This window comes from Scatophagus argus, chromosome 16 (assembly GCF_020382885.2).
Source record: "Scatophagus argus isolate fScaArg1 chromosome 16, fScaArg1.pri, whole genome shotgun sequence".
Lineage (NCBI taxonomy): Eukaryota > Metazoa > Chordata > Actinopteri > Scatophagidae > Scatophagus > Scatophagus argus.
The window spans coordinates 18,790,070-18,812,766 of record NC_058508.1 but is presented as its reverse complement, the minus strand read 5'-3'; the positions used below and the strand labels follow the sequence as shown (position 1 = coordinate 18,812,766).

At 43.6% G+C, this 22,697-nt stretch overlaps 1 protein-coding gene across 2 annotated transcripts; it reads right to left on the bottom strand.

Annotated features, from left to right (window-relative positions):
• Nucleotides 1–471: 471 nt before the first annotated feature.
• plcd3a (phospholipase C, delta 3a) lies at nucleotides 472–19,983 on the bottom strand. Of its 2 annotated transcripts, none has more exons than XM_046414568.1 (15): nucleotides 19,848–19,983; nucleotides 12,527–12,691; nucleotides 8,246–8,474; nucleotides 6,496–6,625; nucleotides 5,782–6,007; nucleotides 4,990–5,191; nucleotides 4,744–4,888; nucleotides 4,299–4,451; nucleotides 4,044–4,196; nucleotides 3,801–3,951; nucleotides 3,544–3,660; nucleotides 3,093–3,271; nucleotides 2,611–2,746; nucleotides 2,187–2,336; nucleotides 472–2,095 (listed from the first exon to the last, which is right to left on the bottom strand). In XM_046414568.1, exons 2-15 carry the CDS (start codon nucleotides 12,663–12,665, stop codon nucleotides 1,953–1,955), a joined length of 2,253 nt encoding a protein of 750 aa, XP_046270524.1. In that variant the 5' UTR covers nucleotides 12,666–12,691; nucleotides 19,848–19,983; the 3' UTR covers nucleotides 472–1,952. The 2 variants fall into 2 exon arrangements, with proteins under 2 accessions (XP_046270524.1, XP_046270523.1); XM_046414567.1 differs by lacking the exon at nucleotides 19,848–19,983 and adding an exon at nucleotides 19,133–19,489.
• Between the last annotated feature and the right edge of the window lie 2,714 nt (nucleotides 19,984–22,697).

The following is a 22,697-nucleotide window of genomic DNA, read 5'->3' as shown; positions in this document are numbered from 1 at the left end:
ACAGTATAAAAAGTCCGAGTCATTTCCTTAAACAGATGGCCGCTGTGGTTTTCTGTAGCTGTTTCTCAAACACGAGTAATATGGGCTTTTGGGAGACTATTTGATGTGAATATTGTAAGCATTTACAAGTAATACAATATATTCTGGACAGACCCAAAACCCGCCTGAAATACCCTTGTTGATCTTGATCATTGTTGGTTTTAGTGTTAGCCGAGGATTTGTTGAAAATAAAAAAAAATATGGGCTAGCATGACTTTTCCCTTATGGGTTGCTGAAAAGTGTTACATACATAAAATGAATATATCAATAATTTACTCACCTGCAGGATGATGGTTCATTAGGAGGTGACAAACCCATCAACAATTATTGATGGATTACAAGCATTTACAACATTTATAACTGCATTATTACCAAATAGGGACATAAACACCAGCCAACAGAATTTGGAACAACTCAGAATTAGCAATAATTTATGGACTGTTCTTGATAATTAAAGCATTAGTATATAATTTATTGATCATCAGTACAGCTATTATTTACAACTTACACTTAGTTTGTGATTTGTGACTTTGAGAATGCACAAACATACAGGATGAAGGGTGTCAATGCAAGTCCATCAAAAGCCTTTGATTCCTTGAATGAAAAGCATCATAGCCCTGATAAAGCTGAATATTTGCTGCTGTCCAGAGGGCGAACTAAATGTGGACATATCCCTCCACATACATATTCCTGAGCAACACGTTTTATTTTCTCTAATGTGATAGCATATGCAAAAACAACAAAAGGCTCACACACCAATGTGTTATTAATGCTTGTGTGAAACAGTATTTTCTCTTGTGCACATAAACCCACTGCACTTCACAGGCTGCAAGCTTCAGGACTGCAAAGTTTAACTTGACTCACGCTTTGTTACATGCTACCAAAACACATCCGGCTCATATATACTGTAATTACAGTAAGTCCACAACATTTCATTACTGCACTATTTTATTAAGTGATTAACTGGGTTTTTTTTATTAAATTGTTGCAGTTGGTCTTCAACCACCTTTTTTTTTTAGATCTGAATAAAAGTACAAGATTCAGTAACAAAAACAACTGTGCGGGATTGTCAAGAAGCCTAAACCGACCAACCTTGTTAAGGTAAGAGCATTAGTAAACATCTGTCTGTAAGTAAATACTGTTTATATTTCAAGTTTATGTCTGAGAGGTGGAAATATACTGTCACTTGTCTCTGAAAGTAAAATCTTTCTCCAGAGAGAAATTAAAAGTGCTGAAAGTATCTGCAGTATCAGTTAAGACTGATAAAACCTTTCATTTTGTTCATACTTCATGAATAATACTGCTGGTTACAATCACTGAAAAATTATTCAACTGTGGTACATCACAATTAAGACAATTTAAAAAAATAACAATAATTCATTTTCATAATCACAGTCAGTCATGCTTGGGTTCCCACTTATTTCACCTCTGAGGCTTCAGTTAAGTCAGTGAATTTGTTAAACTATCATAATTTGTTTTTAGCCAGATTACTTTAGTGTAAAAATGTTAAAAATATTTTAAAATCAAAAATATAAAAGGATGAAATAACATATCTTCACTCTGTTTGACAGACTATGGGATAATCTACATGTGAGAGTTAACATTAAGATCAGTTTTCTAACAAATCCCATATCAGTGTCTTTCAGGAACCACAATCTTCAAGACCAAATGCTCCCACAGTGGATCATGGATTCACTTCCAGCCTGAGCCAATTCATTTGCTAAAAAGCAGCATGCTTCTTCATCTCTGATAAGCGACATCTTTCTTCCTGCACTGGGAAGCGGACAAGTGTAAATTGAACTACTTGAGGTCCGGACTGGGAGACAGGCTGGCAGCAGCAGCAGCTTCTCTTTCAAAGCTCCTTTTCCAAAGCTCCTTGCTGTCAGAAAGTGCAGTTTTCCATCAGATGCACATCAGGCCTTGCCTTTGGCGATGGCCATACGTTCGGACACAGTTTTGATGGGAACTCCTCTGCGGGTAACTTTGACATGGATGAAGAGCGTGGCGGGGGACAGACTGGAGCCGTCTGCCTTCAACAAATGAACATGTCGATAACCTGAGGAGAAAGATAACACACGTTACGAACAACATGCCAAAACGTTGAGTCTTCTGCGACTGATACGAGGGGGCAGGGGGGTTATAAGCACCTGTTCGCAGGCTCGTGAAAGGTAGAGTGAACTGTCCTACAAAGTCATTTTTGGCAGTGTGATCATGGTCCTCCACGACAAACCGCACCAGGGCCAGGTCAGGGACCTGCAGCTGGAAGCTCAGAGTGCAGTCCCATCGTGGGTTAAAGCCTGTAGAGGGCGCACGAGAGCTGTTAATATATCATCCAGTACTGTACCTTGCACACAAACTAATCATGGCGATGGACAGGAAAGGCTCCTACAACAATATGTGGTAAAAGCGTAATGTTGCCATCTTTTGCATTTACATTATTACACAATGAGACAATAATGAAAAAAACAATATTACAGTATTAACTCTCTCCTTAAAAATATTCATATTGTTAATAATTCAAAGTTGAAGCTTTATTTGCAGATGTAATAAATAACGAAGTCTCAGGTTCACCGTTGTTGTCAATGCGCTGTGTTTTGCCTTTTGCATTATCAATAGACACCCCGTGAATTTCCACACACACTTGAGGGTCTACAATGGAGCTAGCCTTCTCCGTGTTGATTTTTGGCAGCTGCTGTGCAGATATTATCTGAAAGGCAAAATGTAATCAGTCAGTTCAAATTCAAATAATGTTCAGTAAATCTATTAAAATTAGACTCAAGTCGAGTCAAATCACTTCTATTTGCACTGAACCAAAGCACAGTTATGCCTGAAAGGGCCTCGTGGGCTGTGCAGTATACGACAACCTCTATCTTAAAGACGTCAGGAAGAGAAGATGGAAAGAAATGTCAGGAAAAGGAAATGAGGTGGGATATTAACAGGACATGCAATCTGTTTACTCTGCACATGCAACACTACATGTTGTAAATGTATGTTAAAAAAAGAAGAAGAAGAAAAAACCCTAAAATCTGTTACTCGATTGGATTACCACTCACTCGTATGGTCAGCTGGGTGGGGATGTGACCGGGGCCTCCTCCTGTGTTCTCTGGGTTGAAGTTGGACGTGGGGCTGCACAGGAAGCTCGGTTTGAGCACGTATCCACAGCGACCATTGGGAAGGAAACGACCCTGGTTCAGGTCCATCTGCTCCCCGGGAGTCTGGAAGTTCAGAGCCACTGCACAGCACAGAGTGGAGTCAGTAACACGGCAAGCCTGATCGCACACGTGCCAACAGAAAACATTTGCAGCATCAGTGTATGCTGAATTGCAGTCGATGAATCAGTAAAAGCGGTGACCTCAATAAGTTCTGGTGCAGCAGCAGTTCGCAGAAATGAGAGTCAGTATAACATTTATTAGGCGCTTACAGGCCACATAATGTTTTTCAAATGAATCGCCTTAATTTGCTGCTGTCGGAACAGCATCCCAGCCTCTAGACTCGAGTACTAACCCATCTGGCAGCCACCGTTCCACATTTCCTGAGGATCATAGTTGGATGATTGGAGGCGCTGGCCAGAGGGGTAGATCCGGCTCAGCTGTCTGCTGTTGTGTCTCACAAAAAGCTTTCCTGCAAATGAAAAGATGGAAAAACACAGCTACAAAACAACAGAGGCTGATTTTATTTTCTGTAGAATCTGCTGCAGTAAAGCAAAATCTTTTCGACTTTCTATCCATCATGTCAAAATGCAATTTTTTCCACTGTTGTACCTGAGTCTTTGATGAGCCTGAGGGCATCACTTTCAGAGAAGGAGGACATTTCATTTGGAGATTTTTCAGATAGATTTTCAAACCCACGGAAGGGGACACTTCTGCAATACACCACCAGGTCTGACAGCTCTGGGCTCAGTTTAGAATACACCTAGGAAAGCCAAAGCGAACATAAAAGAAAACCGATTAATTATCTAGAAAGCATCAGGCTTAATGGCAACTCTTAACGCCTCCTGAACTCACCTTTGTAGGATCCTTCTTGGGCGTGTTCTTGTTGCTGCTTGCTTGCTCGTCCTCAGAGCTCGAGGAGAAGCTTGCACAGCTGCCATTCTTGCCGAGCTGGCTCAGGAGAGGAATCTGCTTCTTTCCTTTTATCAGAATGCGCCCCTTCAGCTCCTGCATCGCAGGTCATTGGAACAAATTACTTCATTAGGAAAGCAGACAGCCAGAGAGCTTTGAAAAATGATCCAGCTGTGTGTGTGTGTGTGTGTGTTGTACCTCAGGGGAAGGCAGATCCTTCAGTGACTGATCACTGAGGGGCTTGGTGAGAAGTTTGCTGCCCAGGATGGTGCGGAGGTGTTTGGCCATGACGGCCTGCTGCTCCACTGAACAGTGGTTTTCCATGGACAGGATCAGAGGGTATGGGGACGCCTGTGGGGAGAAACAGAGGAAAACATGTATGCCAAGCCACTAACATGCAATCGGATCACACAGTAGTACTGCAGGAGCTAATACTCTAACGCTATAGTATGTCAAAAAGAAAACACCACAGGGTCACCTCGGAGCCAAGCATGCAAGGAGTGCAGTAGGCTTTAAAAGCAAGAAGTCAGAAATCTGGATTGGTTTACTGACGACTACTCGTTTATTTCATCACCAATAACGAGGAGCAGCAAGCACAGTCTCATAGCTGTGGATTTACACCATCATATCAAGGTCCTCTTACCTTGAAGGCATACTGGGCGATGGTTTCAATGACCACCTTGAAAGGCACTTTGGAGGTGAGGGTGTGGCCGTGGTAGATGACAGGTTCACCTTTATCTCCATCCCAGCAGTCCAGCTCCACACAGCGGCAGCCCTGATTCAGAGCCCTGACAGGGAAAGACACCACAGGGTGCTCACACAAACTACGCACAGCTAAATGAGATAAAATATGAGCTGTTTGATATTCGACACGTCTCTGTCTGAATACCTGATGTATGGCTCCGTGCTGCTGGCACTAGTAACTTGGTCCTTGGTAAGGTAAGTGTTGTGCGATGACGAGATGAAGTAGTGGGTCAAAGGGCGGCTCATGTCCTGATAGACCCTGGCATGGTCGGGGTTAAGCACATCGTTCTCCAGCGACAGCATGTACATGGTGAAACCATTCTGGGTCATGAACTGGTTCTTCTGGGCTGCAATAAACGGCAAAGTGTTTCTATCGAGTATGTTATCTTTTAGTGGGCTTAGGACGTGGTGCAGATCATTCAGTCAGTGCAGTGATTTGGTCTGCTATGACCAGTGACGTGTGGTGGCTGAGGTGAGCTAATTTTAGCAAGGTAAGATTGCGGTAAATAATGCTGTTTAAAGGAACATTACAGAGGAAGACTGAGAACAGAGTTGGATCAACGACTTTAGGACTCTTCTTTGTACTACTGTTACTTCAATTTAACATTTTAGCTAAATGCTAAAAAGTGGTTTAGTCACATTGACATTGTTCTATATATTTATTTTGCAGGTAAATATAATATTTCTTGCAGGCAGATGTAATGAATGAGCCATCTATTAGCTCACTATTTAGCTCTTCCTTGAAACAAAACACTCTCACTGCTGGAAACATAAAACATATCACATTATTGTGCAGCGGAGGATTTTGCCTCAGCGTTTGGGTGTAGACTAAATCACTGTTTTGCCCTTCAGGAGGTAGCACCTACAGGCTCAGTCAGTGTTCCTATGAAAACGTTATGGTTTTTTAAAGCCTTTAATGAATACTTTTGGGACCTACCCCATTCATTCAGCTCATAGGTGAGTATGAGACTCTGAGCGTGAGTCAGTGAGGCGTCTTCTCCTTGGTCTCCCAGGAAGTCGCGCAGCTCAGCAGTGGCGAGCACACAGCCATTACTAGAATAATGTCTGAACACGGAATCCAGCTCGGGCCGTCGCAGCAGCTCCCTGCAGAACTCCTCAATCTCGATGTGATCCAGACGACTATCACCGGATCGGTCACACCTCTGAGACACAGGGGATGGGGATGAGTTAAAAACACAATCGAACACACACTGAGAGAGATAGACACATATCAAACAAAGTATGCTTTTATTTTTGGGAGTGTTTCCAATTCCCTGCGGAGGAAACATCTCCATAATAATTCAAGCCAGCTGTGCAATCCTACATTAAAACTATGGTTCTCTGAGGAGGGTCAGTATTGGAAACTGCACCAGGAAGGAGCATAAAATCCAACAATTCAGCTGTAATCGAGAGCTGAGGGACACAGCAGGCAGCAATCCCTCACAATAAAGAACTAACTGGCTCTTGATTTGTTGTGGGAGGGGATAAAGATGTGGTGGGGGCGGCTGGTGGTTGGCTTTCTGCTGGCTTGGTAATTGAATGCAGACTCCAGGGTGTCACAGTAAACTGAGCTCATACAAACGACATCTACCAACCAATAGCTGAGGATATTTTACAGGTGCTTAAAAAGTCACATAATGATGGCCCTGACCTTGAATAAGGAGCGAGCGTACTGCTCACTCAGGTCGATGTTGATCATCTGGAGGAGCCGTTTGACCTCATCGTAGCTCATTTTGCCGTCCTGGTTCTGATCCGCCCTCCTCAGGTAGCCTCGGATCCAAGTTTAGAGTGTTAAGGTATAAAATCAGACTAAATCTAAAGAATAGTCAAACATTTAAGGTAGTTTTGGGATTCATAACATGCAGAAATACACAAGTCAGAGAGACAGAGAGAGAGAGAGAGAGAGAGGGAGAGGGGGTGGGGTGTGAGAGAAGGAGCACACAAGCAGAGATGCATAGCAGATGGGGCAGTTGTGGATCAGCGGTTAGGGTGTCGGACCCGTAACCGGTGGATCGCTGGTTCGATTCCCCGTCCCGGTGTCCATGGCTGAGGTACCCTTGAGCAAGGTACCTAACCCCCACTGCTCCCCGGGCGCTGCATGCGGTCGCCCACTGCCCCGGGTTTGCTGTGTGTGTGTGTGCACGTCACTTGGGTGGGTTAAATGCAGAGCACAAATTTCGTTGGAGTGAGTTCCCTCCAATGACAAAATATGTCACTTTAACTTTTTTAACTTTAAGTCTTACACTGGATTATCCATAATGTGGATGTGGCTGTCACACAGAGACACAGAGTCTTCCTGTTATCGAACCACTCGGCACTAATTGTTTTCCCTGGAAGGGGTGGTGGAGGTGTTTCTGTTATATGTGGACCCACCCAATGTTTCTTTATTTTTTCTTTCTTTTCCTGGCCTTGTGAGATGTAATAATGTTAATGCAATGCTCACTTGCCCATAAATACACAGAAAGCTTTTGGTTGCTGTATCATTTCTGTTCTCCACACCAGTGGTGAGGAAATCTCTGTCTAATGCAAGTTTAATGTACAAAATTCATCGTCATGGTTCTTCAGTTCTGTACCTGCCACTAAGACCTATACCAGTCAACTCTAACTGATCATCATTTATACACGCAGACAATATGTTCGAGTGCTTAACCAACTCAGAGTTTCATCCATTTACAGTGACTAAAGGAAAATCAAAGTGCAGTGTGATCCTGCCTTCATGAAGGTTGTGTGCGTTTACTGAAGATGATTTGCAGGATGTAGTTTGATACAACTAGGTTGGACAAAATCACAATCAAATGACCAAATGAACACCTGTCAGCCTAACGCAGTACAGTCCAACAGCACCACAAACATCTGTCCGAAACAGTCTCAGCAGACACCGAACGTTATAACCTTCATGGGGGGAAGATTTATCGCAGGGCTGTTGTGTTCCGATTAGTCCCTCTGGTCAAAGAAAAAGCATCTGCCAAATGAATGTAACGTAGCTGCAGAAAAGAGTCGATAGCAACAAGAAACTTATTTTAGCTCGCAGTCACCTGCCTGTAACATGGAGAGCCCACACATTACACCATTTAAAATAAACATCACCTAGGCTACTGAAAGTCTACGCTATGAAACATGATGAACTAGAAACAAGATAGCATGAACAGCATAATTGCCCTGCAGATTTATATGTTCAACAGAGAAAGAGGGCGTGGCAAACAGAGAGGCAAAATCTGAGGTTTTTATGATATCTAATCTAACCTATATTTAGGCAAGACTTTTTTATCTAGTCATTACTGATCACCTTAGCTATGCTGTGGGCGTAGGACGGCACATGTGACAGCACAGTCAGTCAGCTTAGCATTGCTGCCTCAGCCACACTATATTTATTCTAACATACTGGAAATTGGGCAGGATATTGGTCCAGTTTTTCCTTCTGAGTCATGTTGGCCACGTACTCTTTTAAAGTGCGCAGGCCTCGCACCCAGCACCGAGCTTCCTTCTCAGAGGGGCACACCAGGTCCAGGCTCTTCCTGGCCCCCCTGAACACCACTGTGAAGCACTGGTTCTCCTGCACCGACCCGCACAGACGCCTCAGCGCTTCCGACTGGCAGCCTTCACGGATGCACTCCACTTCTGTCACTGCGACTGGGAGCAGAAGAAGAAGAAGAAGAAGAAGAAGAAGAAGAAGAAGAGTTCAGACCCAGAAAAAAGTTGTTGTGGTCCTGTAAGCACATACACATCACCTTCTACAAAAGGTCGCAGCATTTACGGATGATTTCAATCCATTCTGACGAATCATCTAAAGAGCATCTAAACCAATTGCTGTGCGATGAAAACATGTCTGACACAACAATGTAAAACAGACGACGAACGGGAGATGTGATGTAGTCCCAGTTTAATCTTGTATTAGATAATTGTTTCTTTCTTTTTAAAAAACTGGTTTATTTCACAGGCAGCATTTGACCCAGTGACGACGATAAGGCAAACGATGTTGTGGTCAAACAGCGTTTAGATTAAATAAATTAAATTGAAATTAAATGAAAGAGTTTGGGCATGACCTGCTCTGACTGGAAAGTGTCATGAGATCACTTTTGCTGTGATTTGGTGTTATATAAATAAACCGAATTGAACTAAATTCTTTAATGTGATTCTGTCCTTTTTAACTTCATTATTCAAAAGCCTGATATCCTAATTTAACCTTTAAACAGGCATCTGATGGCTAGCATTAATAATTAATAAACAACTTTTGGTTAGTGGCCAGCGATCTTAACAAAGTTAAGGTTTTATCCACATCTAACATTATGTTAGCTGCTAGCATGAATGTAGCCAGTTAAGCCGAGATTAAACACGAGTTAATGAGCCAGTTTTGACAGCAGTCTCTCTCTGTTAAGTTTAAGCTTTTTCCCCCTGCTTTGAGCTCTTCATCTTAACAGCAGGTTTTCAAATCAAAGGTATAGTTAACGTCTTAAAGGGAACGGGAAGGATGGTGAACTCAGAGTTTTGCATGAGCACCAGCTGTTGGCTGGATGGCGGAACATGAAGTCATTTCCAGCCAACATTTCTAACGTTCAAACAGTTTCAGGTGACGTCGCCGACACTCGCTTGGACGTTTTCTTTTCTCTGTCTTTCAGGGTGATGATGGTGCAGCTCTGTGGTGTGCGAGGTTTTCCTGTCATGGCTGGGCGAGTCCCGACGGGTGTACAACGAAGCGAGGTTAGTGGATTAGTGAGGTATGTTGATTTTCTATGTGACAGATGTAACCTTGTTAGATCACCATGGTAACCTGTGCCGCACACCTGGTCTGGAAGAGGTTTGGTTCGGACAGCACTGCCCCTTAACTGATTCTCTGGCGATATCTTGTACGAGTGATTCTCAGCTATTAAATGCTGAAATTATGGAAGGATTTAAGATCATTAATAAGTAAAGGTGTTTCAGGTAATTTCATTTGCCTTCCCCTGTGTCTGACATTTTGGCAGGTGATCATAACATAACACACAGAGCAAAGTGGCTTAAGGTCACACGTCACGAGTTCGTGGGGATTCATAAATCCCACCAAGCAGAGAGACACAGCAATGTGACTGTAAAATATAACTTTTGCTTTATAGCTTTGTTGACAGGAAATTTTTAACCTGCAACTTTATGACTCTTACCAGCAAGCGAACGGACACAAAAGTGAATTAAGTTTGTGCTGACAGCCAAGGAGCAACTTGTGGTTGGTTTTACAGCAGTTACTCTCTCAAAATCATTCTTCAGCACAAATATACAACATACGGTACACAGTTTTTAACAGGGTTCTTTCTTCAGCCTAATGAGGAGAAACAGGCCCAAAAGGTTGACATGTACAACTTTAGGTGATCTGTTTATCTCATATTTGCAGAGCTGTGGTGAATCTGGGCCACACCCGCAGGCCACAAAAGACGAAGCCACACACAAACACACGCTGGCTACAAGCTGATCCCAGCACAACAACTTTATTCAGCACAGGAGCTCATCTGTTTCTGCACTGGGGTGCCTGCAGTGTGGTGATCACTCAGCTGGGTAATAAGCAAGTGTCCACGCTAACAATAGCCTCATTCTCTTGCTGGAGGTCATAAAACCTCTGCCGTCCACCTCTTCAGTATTACTCCACATTCCTCCGTTGTGGTTATCCCAGGGACACGGCAGAAGTGACATGTGTGTGTGTGTGTGCGCGCAACAGCAGAAGTGTTAAGTGCCGCATTCTACGCCAAGTGCTTTTGAGCGGAGGACGCAGCACTAAGCTGCAGACGTCAGATCACACTGGATGTGGAGACGTGGCCCGAGGAGCTCGGAAAAAAGGAGCCAAGCCAAGCCTTCGTCCTGGACTCTGGCAAACACGCACTTCAACACACACAAAGATATGGTCCTCGGCTCAGCAGCCCGGCAGTGTGGCATTATCGCTATCTGCCCTCACACTGCTTGTTGTCATCATTGTAAGGAGTGTTACAACCAGTGCTGCCAATCCAAGCGCTCTGTGTCTGTCCCTGGCGCGAGTGCAGCGGACACATGACGGCCTTCACCACCCACTGACCCACAAACTGGCCCACCCACCACATAAGGCGAGTAGGTTGGCATTGAACCGCAGAGACTGATCTCCTGCATGTCAGCTGACACCTTTCACACCTTTACTGTTAACCGGTAAGTTCAAAACAAAGACTGCATTTTATGATAGAGACAATTATAAATTTAAATGATGGGTGGGGCCAGAAATGAACTGCTATGGGTATAAAGTTCTTCTTTCACCAGCTCCTTACTGAGAATAATTGCTGTAGTTTAATTGTTTCCCTCATGCGTGGTGCCTGAGGAGGAATATTAAATCACCAGAATAAAACACTTAAATAAAAAGATTAACTGATTTGCTTTTACAAAACAACACTTGAACAGCTTATTAATTTAATATTTTAAAACTGATGTTGTTTTTCACCTTGTAAATCACCTCCTGGAGTTTGTATGATAATGAGAAAGACGGCAGTCTGAGTTTTAAGCGTACAGGAGTGGGAACAGTATTTAAACTTTCTGCATTTAAACACCTCCTGCCAGGAAAATAAACCTCAAGTCTGTTCATGTTTCCTGTGATCTGCTGTGACAGAAACCGTTAAGCTCACCTAATTTTCGTTTCACAGTTCCTCCTTGCTTTCTCTCCATTTGCAAAGGTCACTGCTAACTCCCACCCTCAGACGAGGAAAGGCTTACTCTGATAAACATGGTACTGCATATTTTTTCACCTGAGAAGGAGCGTCACTACAAGATCTCAAATCTACCACTCAGATTCCCACTTACACCCAACTTTATTAATAATTACTCTGGAGAAATTCCTGCCTGGGTTATTCCAGGTTTTTCTGCCCTGGTTTTTGCCTCTCAGGCTGCCCTACCTTTTGGGTGGAGGCTGTTGGAACTGTATGTCACTCGTGAGGAAGACTGCAGAGACTACTCAGGACTGAAAAAAACTGAAACCAAACCTACGCCCTTGAGATTAAATGGGTTATGACATTCCCAGAGTTGTGGAAGCCCAGTCACACAGGAAAGCCACTGGTCGTGCATTGTGGGAACTGGTGCCATTAGTGATCTCATGCCAGCTTCACCCTCTGAGCTTAACATGACAGTTTAGCAAAGCAGAGGTGAGACATACTGCGCCGGACTCCTCACAAGTCGAGGTATCCGTTTCACGAACTGGGTACATAATAAACTAGTTTCCTTATTCGCCGAGGGAACAAACTACAAATTTAATAGGGCAGAGTAGAGGAGAGGGCATGACATAAACGAGATAGAGCCAAGATAAAGCAGCTCAACAAGTCTGAACAATACACTGACTGCATGAGTGCGCTGACTCACATCCCAGCCTGTACTGGACTGGTGGGAGGCCTGCTGGTCTGAGTCTATGTTACTCCCCTGTAGATAGGTTTCCCTCCAGGCAATGCTCTTTCCTAATCTGATATCGCTTAAGTTTCCCCCTCTTTTCTTTCTATTCATGAGCACTCTCACTTTCAGAACTGCTTTTCCTGCATAGCTGCTAACTTCTTAGGGCTGCTTTCTTTCCACTTGGTCCTTGGCTTCCTTTCCACCTCAAGTAATCCTTCCTCATGATCAGTTTGCTCAAATCAGGCCGTCTCATGCACACACACTCACTCTTTCTGCTCTCCTTCCCCACAACCACAGAGCCAAGGTTCAGCTATACTCACACGTCTGCTGGGCTTTGGCTTTGCGGGAGCTCTTGGTGGACTCGCACCACACGGTGAGTCCGTCCTCCAGCAGCCGCAGGTTTCGGCTCTTCTGCCACCTCGAGGAGCGAACTTTCACCATGTTGGAGCCGTGCATCATCACGCGTATGTCCTCATTGTCAAGCCCTGAAACACACACACACACACGTTTTAATGTAATAAACACACTGTGATTCAGTCACACTGTCACCAGCAAGCTAAGTTCTGTGGTGTTTTATTTTATTGTGATGACAAACACAAGTGTCAACCTCACGGTGGCGCTAGAGGGAAAGTCAGAGGATCACTGGGTGACCGCGACTTTTGTCTGGACAAAAAAAATTCACAGCGAACCATCCAATAGCCCACAAAGGTCCACAGTATTTTAAATATCGCTCAGCAAATGCCAAACAAAAGGCTCAGCAGCGAGTTCTCCGGGAGTTCTGCAGTTTCATAGAAAGATTTTCATTTGTTCCTGACAGATTAACAACATCAGCGTCGTGAAGTGATGCTTTTAGCTCGGATGGTTGCTTTGGATTTCTTAAGAGCCTGGCATTTTAAAAATGAGTAACTCTGTTGTAACAGCGATCTTTCCCTGACAGCAGACCTTGTTCCCTTGAACTTTCTGTATTTCTACAGCCAACCTCACAAATACAGTAAACATTTCTTTGATTATACCGTAAACCCAAGCTTGTGTTTTATACACAAACGTTGGAGGAAGCGAAGCTGCCTGTCTGTCTGACTGTCCTGAAAAGCTGCCTCCATGATTTAACAAAATAGAGTTTCTTCGTATGCTCCTTCCAGTCCAGACCTTCTCCTCTAAAAATGAACAACATACCTTTTTGAGGTCAGAAATAAAGTTGAGAGAAATCTAATGCCGAGATGTGAATCAGTCAAGATAATTTGGAGATTTATTCCTCTCTCGGGGCAGAAGCAGGCCAGCAGACAGCAGAAGAGAAGTTACAGTATGGAAAGTTTCAGAGTGTTTGCCTGGCTGTACTGTTGGTCTCCTTAGCTATGGAAATGTAATCAAGAAGCTACAACAAATGCAGAGCCTCAGAGCGGGTTATTATTTGTTGTGAGCACTGAAAGGATCGGGGGAGTTGCAGGAGAAAATAAAAGATGAAAGCAGGGAGCCTGAGGGATCTGAAGGCTGAGCACACAATGAAGCGAGTGGACAGCAAGTTAAAGTCCAGCGAGATGAAAGCAAGTACTGCTTGTTTGCTGTACTGCTTTCTGATCAATCACAAATCCATTGTTTTGCACAAGAAGTCATTCTTTTGAATTTATGACAACAGGGCTGCTTCTGATTAAATTAAAGGACTTTAAGTAGAATTTATATCATTAGTTAGAGTTAGAGAGGATGGATGACGTGACATTTTACCGATCAAATATTTGAGCGATTAAAAAATTGTCAGCCGTGGGTCAAGTCTGAAGCTAAAAATGACTTTTGTACCGGAGGGTTGAAGTTCAAAGGACATGCAAAGAGTATTCAAACAAAAATTTATCTGACTCATTCAAACATGAGACTCACAGAAGGCTCAAGGTGCAATCCAACGCTGTGCAGTGGAAATTTTTTGCATGAATAAACTGTAAAATTAAAACAAATTCAAGTACGAAAATTTTTTGGCATTTAGGCTAAAAACTGGTTTGGTTTGTTCTGTGTAAGTTCTGCAAACTGACATTTTGTAAAACAGCAGTAAAATATGTCACAAAATTTACTGCTCAAATCAAATGACATGCTATGTTTTTAAAGGTTCAGTTCTGGTTATAGTAAACTGCTTTTCTAACTTATTATGACAAGTAATGCAACTGCAGCTGAACCAGCACAGAGTAAAATGTTGGCATGAGTTTTATGTCTCTGCAAACCACAGATTTGTTACATTTGTGCATCTCATACATGTAAACTTCAGCGAATTTTAGCGACCGCTGGCATCACCAACCCTCACCAAGCGGTTTTTTCTGCCGAAACCTAACCATGACTTAAACCCAAAGAGACGTGAAGTTGTAATGAAGAGAAATGTAGAGTTTCATGCCAAAATGCCAGCATTCTTTCTTTTGACTGGGCATGGCTTTACAGTACAAATGCTAATGAGGGACATTCAGCTGTGCTTCTATTTGCAGGGGTGAATGGGACTCCTCAAAGAGCCCTCTTCTCTCTCAGGGCGGTTCAAAGGAGTCTAAACAAACTCTCACTCTTTTCAAATTATTCTTTGTGGCTGAGTCTCCTCTGCTCACCCCGAAACATTTGTCCAGACACAGTTTGTATACTCTCTTTCTCTGTCTTTTATGTCCTCATACTGTCAGTGCCAAATGGCTGAAGTTCCTCAAAGGGCCCCCAAAGCTACAACACCAAACCCCCCCGCTTCAAACTTGAGCTATGGATTCTTCCTCATCAAGGCAGAACACAAAGAAACCCCCCTTAGCAGCCCCTCCATCTATAACAAGCCTGTTTTTCCCAAGCTGTTACCACATGCAAGGCATTCCCACAGACAGAGCACATGGACCTGATTAACTGCAGGTCATCGACCACACTAAGCTGCCCAAACAACCTCAACTGCCTCAGTCTCAACCCGCTGCTTCACCTTTCATTGCTGCCGCTCCTCTGCGGCCACAATAACACTTTTGCTTTCCCGCCTGCATCGTTTTAATATCTAACCGCAGCAGAACAAATGGGCACGGGTCTGCAAGTGTGGCCCAGTCCACAGTTTGCACCGACACATTATGTTACACTACGCGCCTCAGAGTCTATTCATAAGGGCGTAAACGGAGGGATGGGCACGATTCTTCAGGCTGGAGAGCTGAATCGCATTTTCTTTTTTTTACAGTCCCCCCCTGCTGAAAATCTGGTTGACATCCACTTCATCAGGTGGTCAAAATGCCGGCATGCCCACTGGCTAGCAACCCCACAGAAGAGAAACAATTAAAGCAGCAGGATTAGCATAGTTGGAGAGGAAAGTTGTACTTGAGTGCAGCAGTGCGTTGAGTGTTAACATCACGATGCTAACTTGGCTCATGATGGCAACATGTAGGCCTGATATTTGGATATTTAGTTAGATGTAGTTAAGTTACTTTAGCCAGCTGTAAAGGCTGCAGCACAATGCAGCCAGCTACCACAAACACACCAGGCTAAAATAAATTACCATAAACCCAGAGGTCTCACAGCTACAGTCCAAGTTGGAACATGCAAAATCTCCTCATAGCATGACGTCAGCTAAAATTACGTTCACCGCCCCAACTTCTAACACAAGTCAGAGCCAATGCCCACAGCAGAGTTAAGTTTTGCAAGGATTTTGGTCATAAAATAGCTGTCAAAGGTAATAGGATTCATCATCTGGAGGCCACGAATCACGCGCACTAAATGTTCACGCCAACCCGTCCAAAAGTTGATGAGATCTTTAACTCTGGACCAAAGCAGAGGACCAAAACTGAATAACAAACAGCTCCACGTCTGAACAATTGGCTCAAAGCAAAAAAAAAAAAGGTTTCTGCTGAATAAGCAGTGAGAAACAATAAACACTGAAATCAGTCCCATAAGGAATATTTTCCTGAGGCTTTATCGACACTGTGAGCAGCAGGGGGGTTGGCGGGCAGGAGGGTCAGAAAGAAAATAACCACATCAGCTGGTCAGTAATAGACTGCGTCTGCATGAGTCCTCTGAACTCAGGCCCACATACCAGCTCCTCCTGGGACACGGTTCACGTTTCTCTCAGCATAACAACCGTCACGAGAGCCGGCTAGCCAGGATTCTACACTTGCATAAAGATAGGCGAGTCGGGGTGTTGCTGATGTGATATGGGTGGAATTCAGTTTTCCTCAAATCTGTCCCACAGTTGTCCCCGCAAGGCAAGCAGAGCCGTCCTGACGCTCAGTGATTTCGTCTGATCTGAGACCAGATTCCACACGGTTGAGCATGAAAGCAAAGCAGCCTCTCTGAAATCAGATATTTTGCTTGTCTCTCATAATGTCATTCATTTACTCGTTAATAAGCGAGAGACGACCGCACGGCGAGGGAATAAACTGTTCAGATCAGCTGCTGCTACTTTAATATCTGGGACATAATTACCAGCTAATAAGATAACAGAAACTGTCCCTGGTCTGTCCAGAGGCCAAAAATCTTCAGTCGCTGGGATTTCTCATCCAGCTACTGAGTTTGGAAGACTCTTGTGGAAAATTAGTCCCGTTTTCCTTCTTCATATTACGACAATTTAAAGATTGTGGTGCGTAGGCATGCTCAAAAATTGGAATAGTTGTCTCATTTTGATGCATTTGACTTTGCTAACTTTCTCTCGCAGGCCTGGAAAATAAAGAAAAAGAAATACAGAGGAGGCCTACAAGGTTTTTCAGTGATTCAAGAATGTAAGTGCGGTCATTAAGGTCCACAGATCGAAGATAATAATTACAAAACCATCATTTTCTTCTCTCTTTTGACCACATTAAATCCTAAAATGTGGGCATGCATGAAAGTTACTGCGAAAGAAGAAAAGCTAATTCAGAGAAAGGGAAGGTAAGTTATGTTTCCACTGCCGTGTTTCCATTGCATTTAAGCATGAAGTCTCAAACAGAGTTTATGTGTCACTGCGTCGTCTTCTGCAGCTCACTACTGAAGCATTACATCAGATCAAAATCACGTTCACAAGCAACTTTAATACAAGTAGGAAAAGCCACCAGAGCATTAAATCAGTCTACCTGTTTTGGACTCTGTAGCAGTAACGTTTGTAAGCTCAGTGTGGGCTGGATGTACTTTAATACATGACACAGTAACAAGCACAACAAATTCATCACACGTTCATAGATGCAAACTCACAACACCTCCGGCCCAAACCCGCCCAGAGGTGGATTTTCTTCTTGAGAACATGCAGACAACCTCAGAAATCAAATCCACAAACCCTCATCTGGGGACGAACAGATTCAGATGCGCGCTTGTCTGATTCACATTATCCCAAAGCAAACAAATCTCAGGCTCGCAGACCGAATTTCCCACGTCACCTGTACAGCAGGTGAAAAAAAAGAAAAGAAAAAGAAGTCTTGTGACACCACATGACACAAAACCTGTGAACTCATTTTACTCCAAACAACAAAACTATGTGGTCTTTTTCCCCCTTTGATGGGGCGGCGGGTTGAGGGCCGCCTTACTGATTTATGATGACACATGGAGGTCGGGGTGGAAGGTGGAGGTGGGGGTGGGGCGACCTCGGTGGCTTCATCAGTCAGTATTTGCGGGCAGCACTGAAGGCAGCGTGTGGCGTTTTCAGGCACACAGAGATACAGTTTCATAACTCAAACATCAGTAATGCTTAAACAAGAGTCTGCATAGTGTGAACAGTTTCGACACAGTCTGCTGTGTGTGTGCGTGTGTGTGGATTCCTGCACACACACACTGCTGTAAAAAAAACACAACAAGCCAGGAGCTCACACTTCAGGAATTAAAAGTTTGGAGTCCGATTTTAGTTGTCTGAATACCGAAATAAACGCAGGTGAGATGTAAAGTGATTATATGTTAGCGACGGGAGGAAAAATGCAGACTGCGTCTTGCTTTGCGTGTATTTCTCAGTGTTTTTAAGAAGTACTCAGAGTGTTTACTGAAGTAAATGTGGCAATATCACGGTGTAAAAGTACTGCTTTTAAATCTTTGCTTCAGGAAACTCAAATTACCAAAAAGTAAAAGTACACATTTCGCAGACCAGAGTCATTTCTGAATAATTTATATAACTGTACATCATCTTATTAGTGGTTGGTGGTGCATTCATGTATCACAGCAGAAAGTACTCAAGTACAGCACTTAAGTCAGAGTTGAAAACGTCCTTTTCAACTCTTAATGTAATGTTGTCAACCTGACAAAAACATAAAATAATACTAATAATAATAATAATAATGATTTAGCACCAAAACACTGGCTGCAGGAGTATTTTACGTGATACATGCGGGTGGGACAGCATCAGTTCAGTGGCGGTCGGACACCTGGAGTCCTCTCAGAGACTCTGACAGGTGCTCGGTCGCCGCTCAGCAGGTGTCTATTTTGGGCTGAGGTGTGACCTGTGACCTCGGATGAGTGCTGGACCGAGAGGGAGGAGGAGGCTGAGCCACACCAGGAGGCCGAGCGAACAGTTCACCTCCTCATAAACGCGCGATCTCTTCGACTACACCCTGTCACACACTCCCACACACACACACACACACACACACTCCCCATTTCAGCCGTGTTTAATGTGTCAGTGCGTTGTTATCTGTTGATTAGCAGCAAAGTGTCACTCCAGATCAAAGCCAGTCGACAGGTGTTGACACCATAACACAAACGCTTCAATAAATAAATAAGGAAACTGCAGAAAATGTCACAGCAAAAACCTCTTTATCGCGTCTAAAATACAACAGATTTGACTCCAACTCCCTGCTGAAACGTTGGGTAGAATATTATAATCGTGACAGGACTGAAGAAAATCACTGCAGATGGGAAAGCACTCGGCAGAAAAGCACTCAGCACTGAAGATATCCTCACTACAAAGTGACAGAAACACGGACTGAAGTCCACAGACTCGTGTTACGGTGTCAGTGAACTGAAAAGAGACCTGAACAGCTTGGAGGTTTCCTTACCGAGCCTCCTGCTGGGGTCCATCGTCCTCCTCTCCTCTCTGGGTCTGGTGGCCGGTGACTTCCCGCTTCCTAACATTATTGCAACTAATGTGAACTCCGGCGAAAACGTCTGCAGGCTGCCACTCTAATACTCGAGCTTTAATTTTCCGGTAGAAGTAAGTCTGGGGGGCGTGGGGGGGTCGGGGTGGGGGTGCAAGTTTCGCCCCGCAAGCGCAGATTTGAGCTGCCCCAGAAAGGCCCCGGGCAGGGAGAGAGACAGACGAGCGCAACAGTTATTCCTTTTCCACATGTGGATAAAAAAAGAAAAAAGGAAAGAGTCCCTCCCAGGCGCTGCTCTCCATGCCCGTGCGTAATATGACTCCAAACAAGGCGCACACTTTACGCACCTGCGCCTCCTCCTCCTCCTCCTCCTCCTGCCCCAACCAACACCACCGGGGCTGGTCAAATGAAACTTTGAAACTTTAAAAAGCCCTCTGAGCACATCCCGATCTTTAGCAAAAATATTAAGAGCTGATCAGAGTCACGTGTTATGGTGTCATCTTACCTGCTTCTTTGGTTAAAGCTTTAATTATTTCTTTTTAAAAAATTCTGCTCTCTGACACGATCAAATACAAAGTAACAGTGCAGAGAAATCCTAAATAAGTGAATAAACATATGTACGAACATTTAATGGGCTGAAGCATCTAAGAAAAACTTATGACAAATGTTAACTTACCTGCAGTGTTGCTGTGTGTGTGTTGATGAAGATGTCACAGCATCTCTGGTCATCCATCAGCTGAAATCCTTTCATATTTTCCGGGTGAGCTTCAAGAGGACAACACGCGTCTTTCAAAAGTTCTGGGATACACAAATATTCCCTCTGCAATTCTTAATAGACCAATCAGTTGGGGTGTAGCGCCCCCTGGTGGCCATGAAAACAAACTGCAAACATTTCAACAACAACAACAACAATCAGTTCTGTTAAACTCTAATTCATCCTCTGCGCACAGAAGGATCTAAACGGTGATGTGCCGTTTGGGAGGGGAAAGACAGACTTATATCTTCAGCTGTGAGTGGATGGGGAGGAAAGGCACGGTGGCAGAGAACTGGCAGGAAACTTAATTAAGTCTTTTATAATGGAGTTATAACAGGGAGCAGAGGGGGGGCAGCTGAGCAGTCTGAAACTGGTGCTGTCAGGAAGAGCATAACATGTGATTCCCTGATCCACAGCAAGCCACAAGATCACACAAACAGGCAGGGCTGGGGGGCACTTAAAGTGATATGTTTCTTTCACTCATTCAGCCATTTAATGCAGCTGATGCATCCAGGATTTGCCACCTGTCTGCTGCAAAAACACCAAATGTGGCCTGGCTGTCTATTGTGAACATCTAAAAGGCACAGCCCTTCTGCACTCAGATGGATATCAGCCATTGCTTAAATTTACACTTCAAGGCCATACGAAGGCCTATGACAATTTCTACCTTTTATCTTTTCTCAATCGCAGCAACAACCACGTTGGACGGGGTGAGAGATTAAGTCATGCCTACTAATCCTCACAAGCTGTGATCTATGCAGGAGCTGCTTTGGTTCTGTGGCTGAAACCGCTCCTTGATTTGACAAGATGGGAACTCTTGGTATGATTGCTCAATCTCCGTGGTCATTAGGTTTTATATTAACTGGAACGTAACACCTCTTCCTCGCAGAATTCCCAGCTCAGCTTATGTGCCAGAGCTGAAACTCTGCCTGCTTCTATTAGTAGAAGCAGTAGGCCTGTGTGGTTTGCAGCCATTGGACTCCCAGTCTTAAAAGCAATGTTACAGGAGAGACCATAAGAGGTCACAGACTGAATAACCAATTTCGTCCATTAATAGAAGTAAAATGCTTTGTGGTAACTGGAAACTGTGTTTTTGCACAGTATTGTGAAACACACACAGTTATTAAAGAAAAGCAATCAGTGTACTGACTCCCTCACAGGGACCAGCGGGACATCCAGCATCCAAATGCACCTTCAAAATACCATTTGAAAGTAAAGACTGTGCAACAGAGCAGAAAAATGCAAAACAAATATTAAGATATTTATACTCCACAACAAGGTTGCTGTAATTTTTAAGCAAACAACAATTCATTTCAACATTTTTTTTTACACGACTCGACGATAAAGAAAAGTTATAGGCAACATATGAGTATCTGGTTAGTTTGACGTGTAAAAGCCAACTACAGCTTGCTAACCATCAATAAAATAAAGGGAAGCTTCAGTGCTGCTTTGGAAGATCGGGGGCTGTCTACTTCCTGGAGCTGAAATAGTTCAGCGAGGGTTCCATGTCGCGGATTAGTACAGACGAGGGTTGTTTTTCAGTCTGTTGATGTACCGTTACGAGCTGTGGTCTATGTCGTTTTGATAGAATGCCATACTGTAAATACTTAAATTAATCGTAATTCTTTTGTGCAAAAATTCACATGGAAAACATTAGGTTCCAGTAATTACGCCGGCCCAGTATTAACACACTGGCCTAGTTAGCAATTCGCTAGCGTCAGAAAATCTCAGAAATTCTGAGGCAAGTTTGGTCGTTTATTGATTTTGTTGAATATTCACCGCAGCCCAACCAGCAAACATAACACACGAACATAAGGAAACACTTTGTTTGTATCTGAACGATCGCTCATGGATTACTAGTTAGCGTTAGCACCAGCTAGCCTGGATTTATGTATAGTATGACGTTTGAAGGCAATACTGGCCCTCGTTATGAACTATTTGCTATTAGCAGTTGCCGTACTTAGACTTTACTTTTATTGTGACTGTAGTGCGTATGGCTTCATACTTTCTAAAATGGTGCAGTGTTTAGTTTGGGAGTGACACCACACAGCGCTCATTCACTAACCAACGTTAGCGTTTAGCTAACGCTAGCCAGCTAGCTTATCCTTAGCTGTTCACACGACACAACAGTGTAAAACTAACACTGCATATTAGAACATGGGCTGCGCATAAACAGTCAAAACTGATCTACACCACTCCGTCCTCTGGAAACATGATTATTGAGCAAGTGTGAGATCGCCTGACCCACCCTTAAACAACGAGGGGCTTGGAGCTGTGCACGTAGCCGCAGCTTGACAATAAATGTCGTTTGTTTACGCTAATTCCAGAGTTCCCCCGAGCCCCTGCCCACAACGTATCACTCCGCACAACATACAGAGTATTCTTACTGAAACGTCTAACAATCCATCTCGCTACAGGACGACGCATTTTCATGCAACAAAACAAGAAAAATGATTGAACATTGAGATGAGCCGCTTTAATAGTTTTCTTAGGTGGACATTTAAAACGGACTAGTTTCCATAAGAGGTTTCCTTCATTTTGCCTAAAACACAGGAGGGTTTATATTCTAATATTAATACCCGGTTAGACGCCGTGGTCATCAAATAAAAACTGACCCCATGCTCTCGCGTACACAATATGTTTATTTGTTCAATTTATGATACAATGTAATTCGCAAGTATTTAAGTAAACTTTTATTTCCCAACTTTTAATTGTGACCCCTTATTTGTAGATAGTATCGCCCATAAAAATGCCCCGGACTACTTTCTCGGA

What these genes read in the sequence shown, in the direction of transcription:
- plcd3a (XM_046414567.1), bottom strand. Translation starts at nt 19,208, where the DNA reads ATGTTAGGAAGCGGGAAGTCACCGGCCACCAGACCCAGAGAGGAGAGG. An exon ending in GGACCCCAGCAGGAGGCTCG is followed by an intron (nt 12,692 to 19,132) that starts GTAAGGAAACCT and finishes TGTGTGTTTCAG; the next exon opens with GGCTTGACAATGAGGACATA. An exon ending in GAACGGTGGCTGCCAGATGG is followed by an intron (nt 3,272 to 3,543) that starts GTTAGTACTCGA and finishes TGTGCTGTGCAG; the next exon opens with TGGCTCTGAACTTCCAGACT.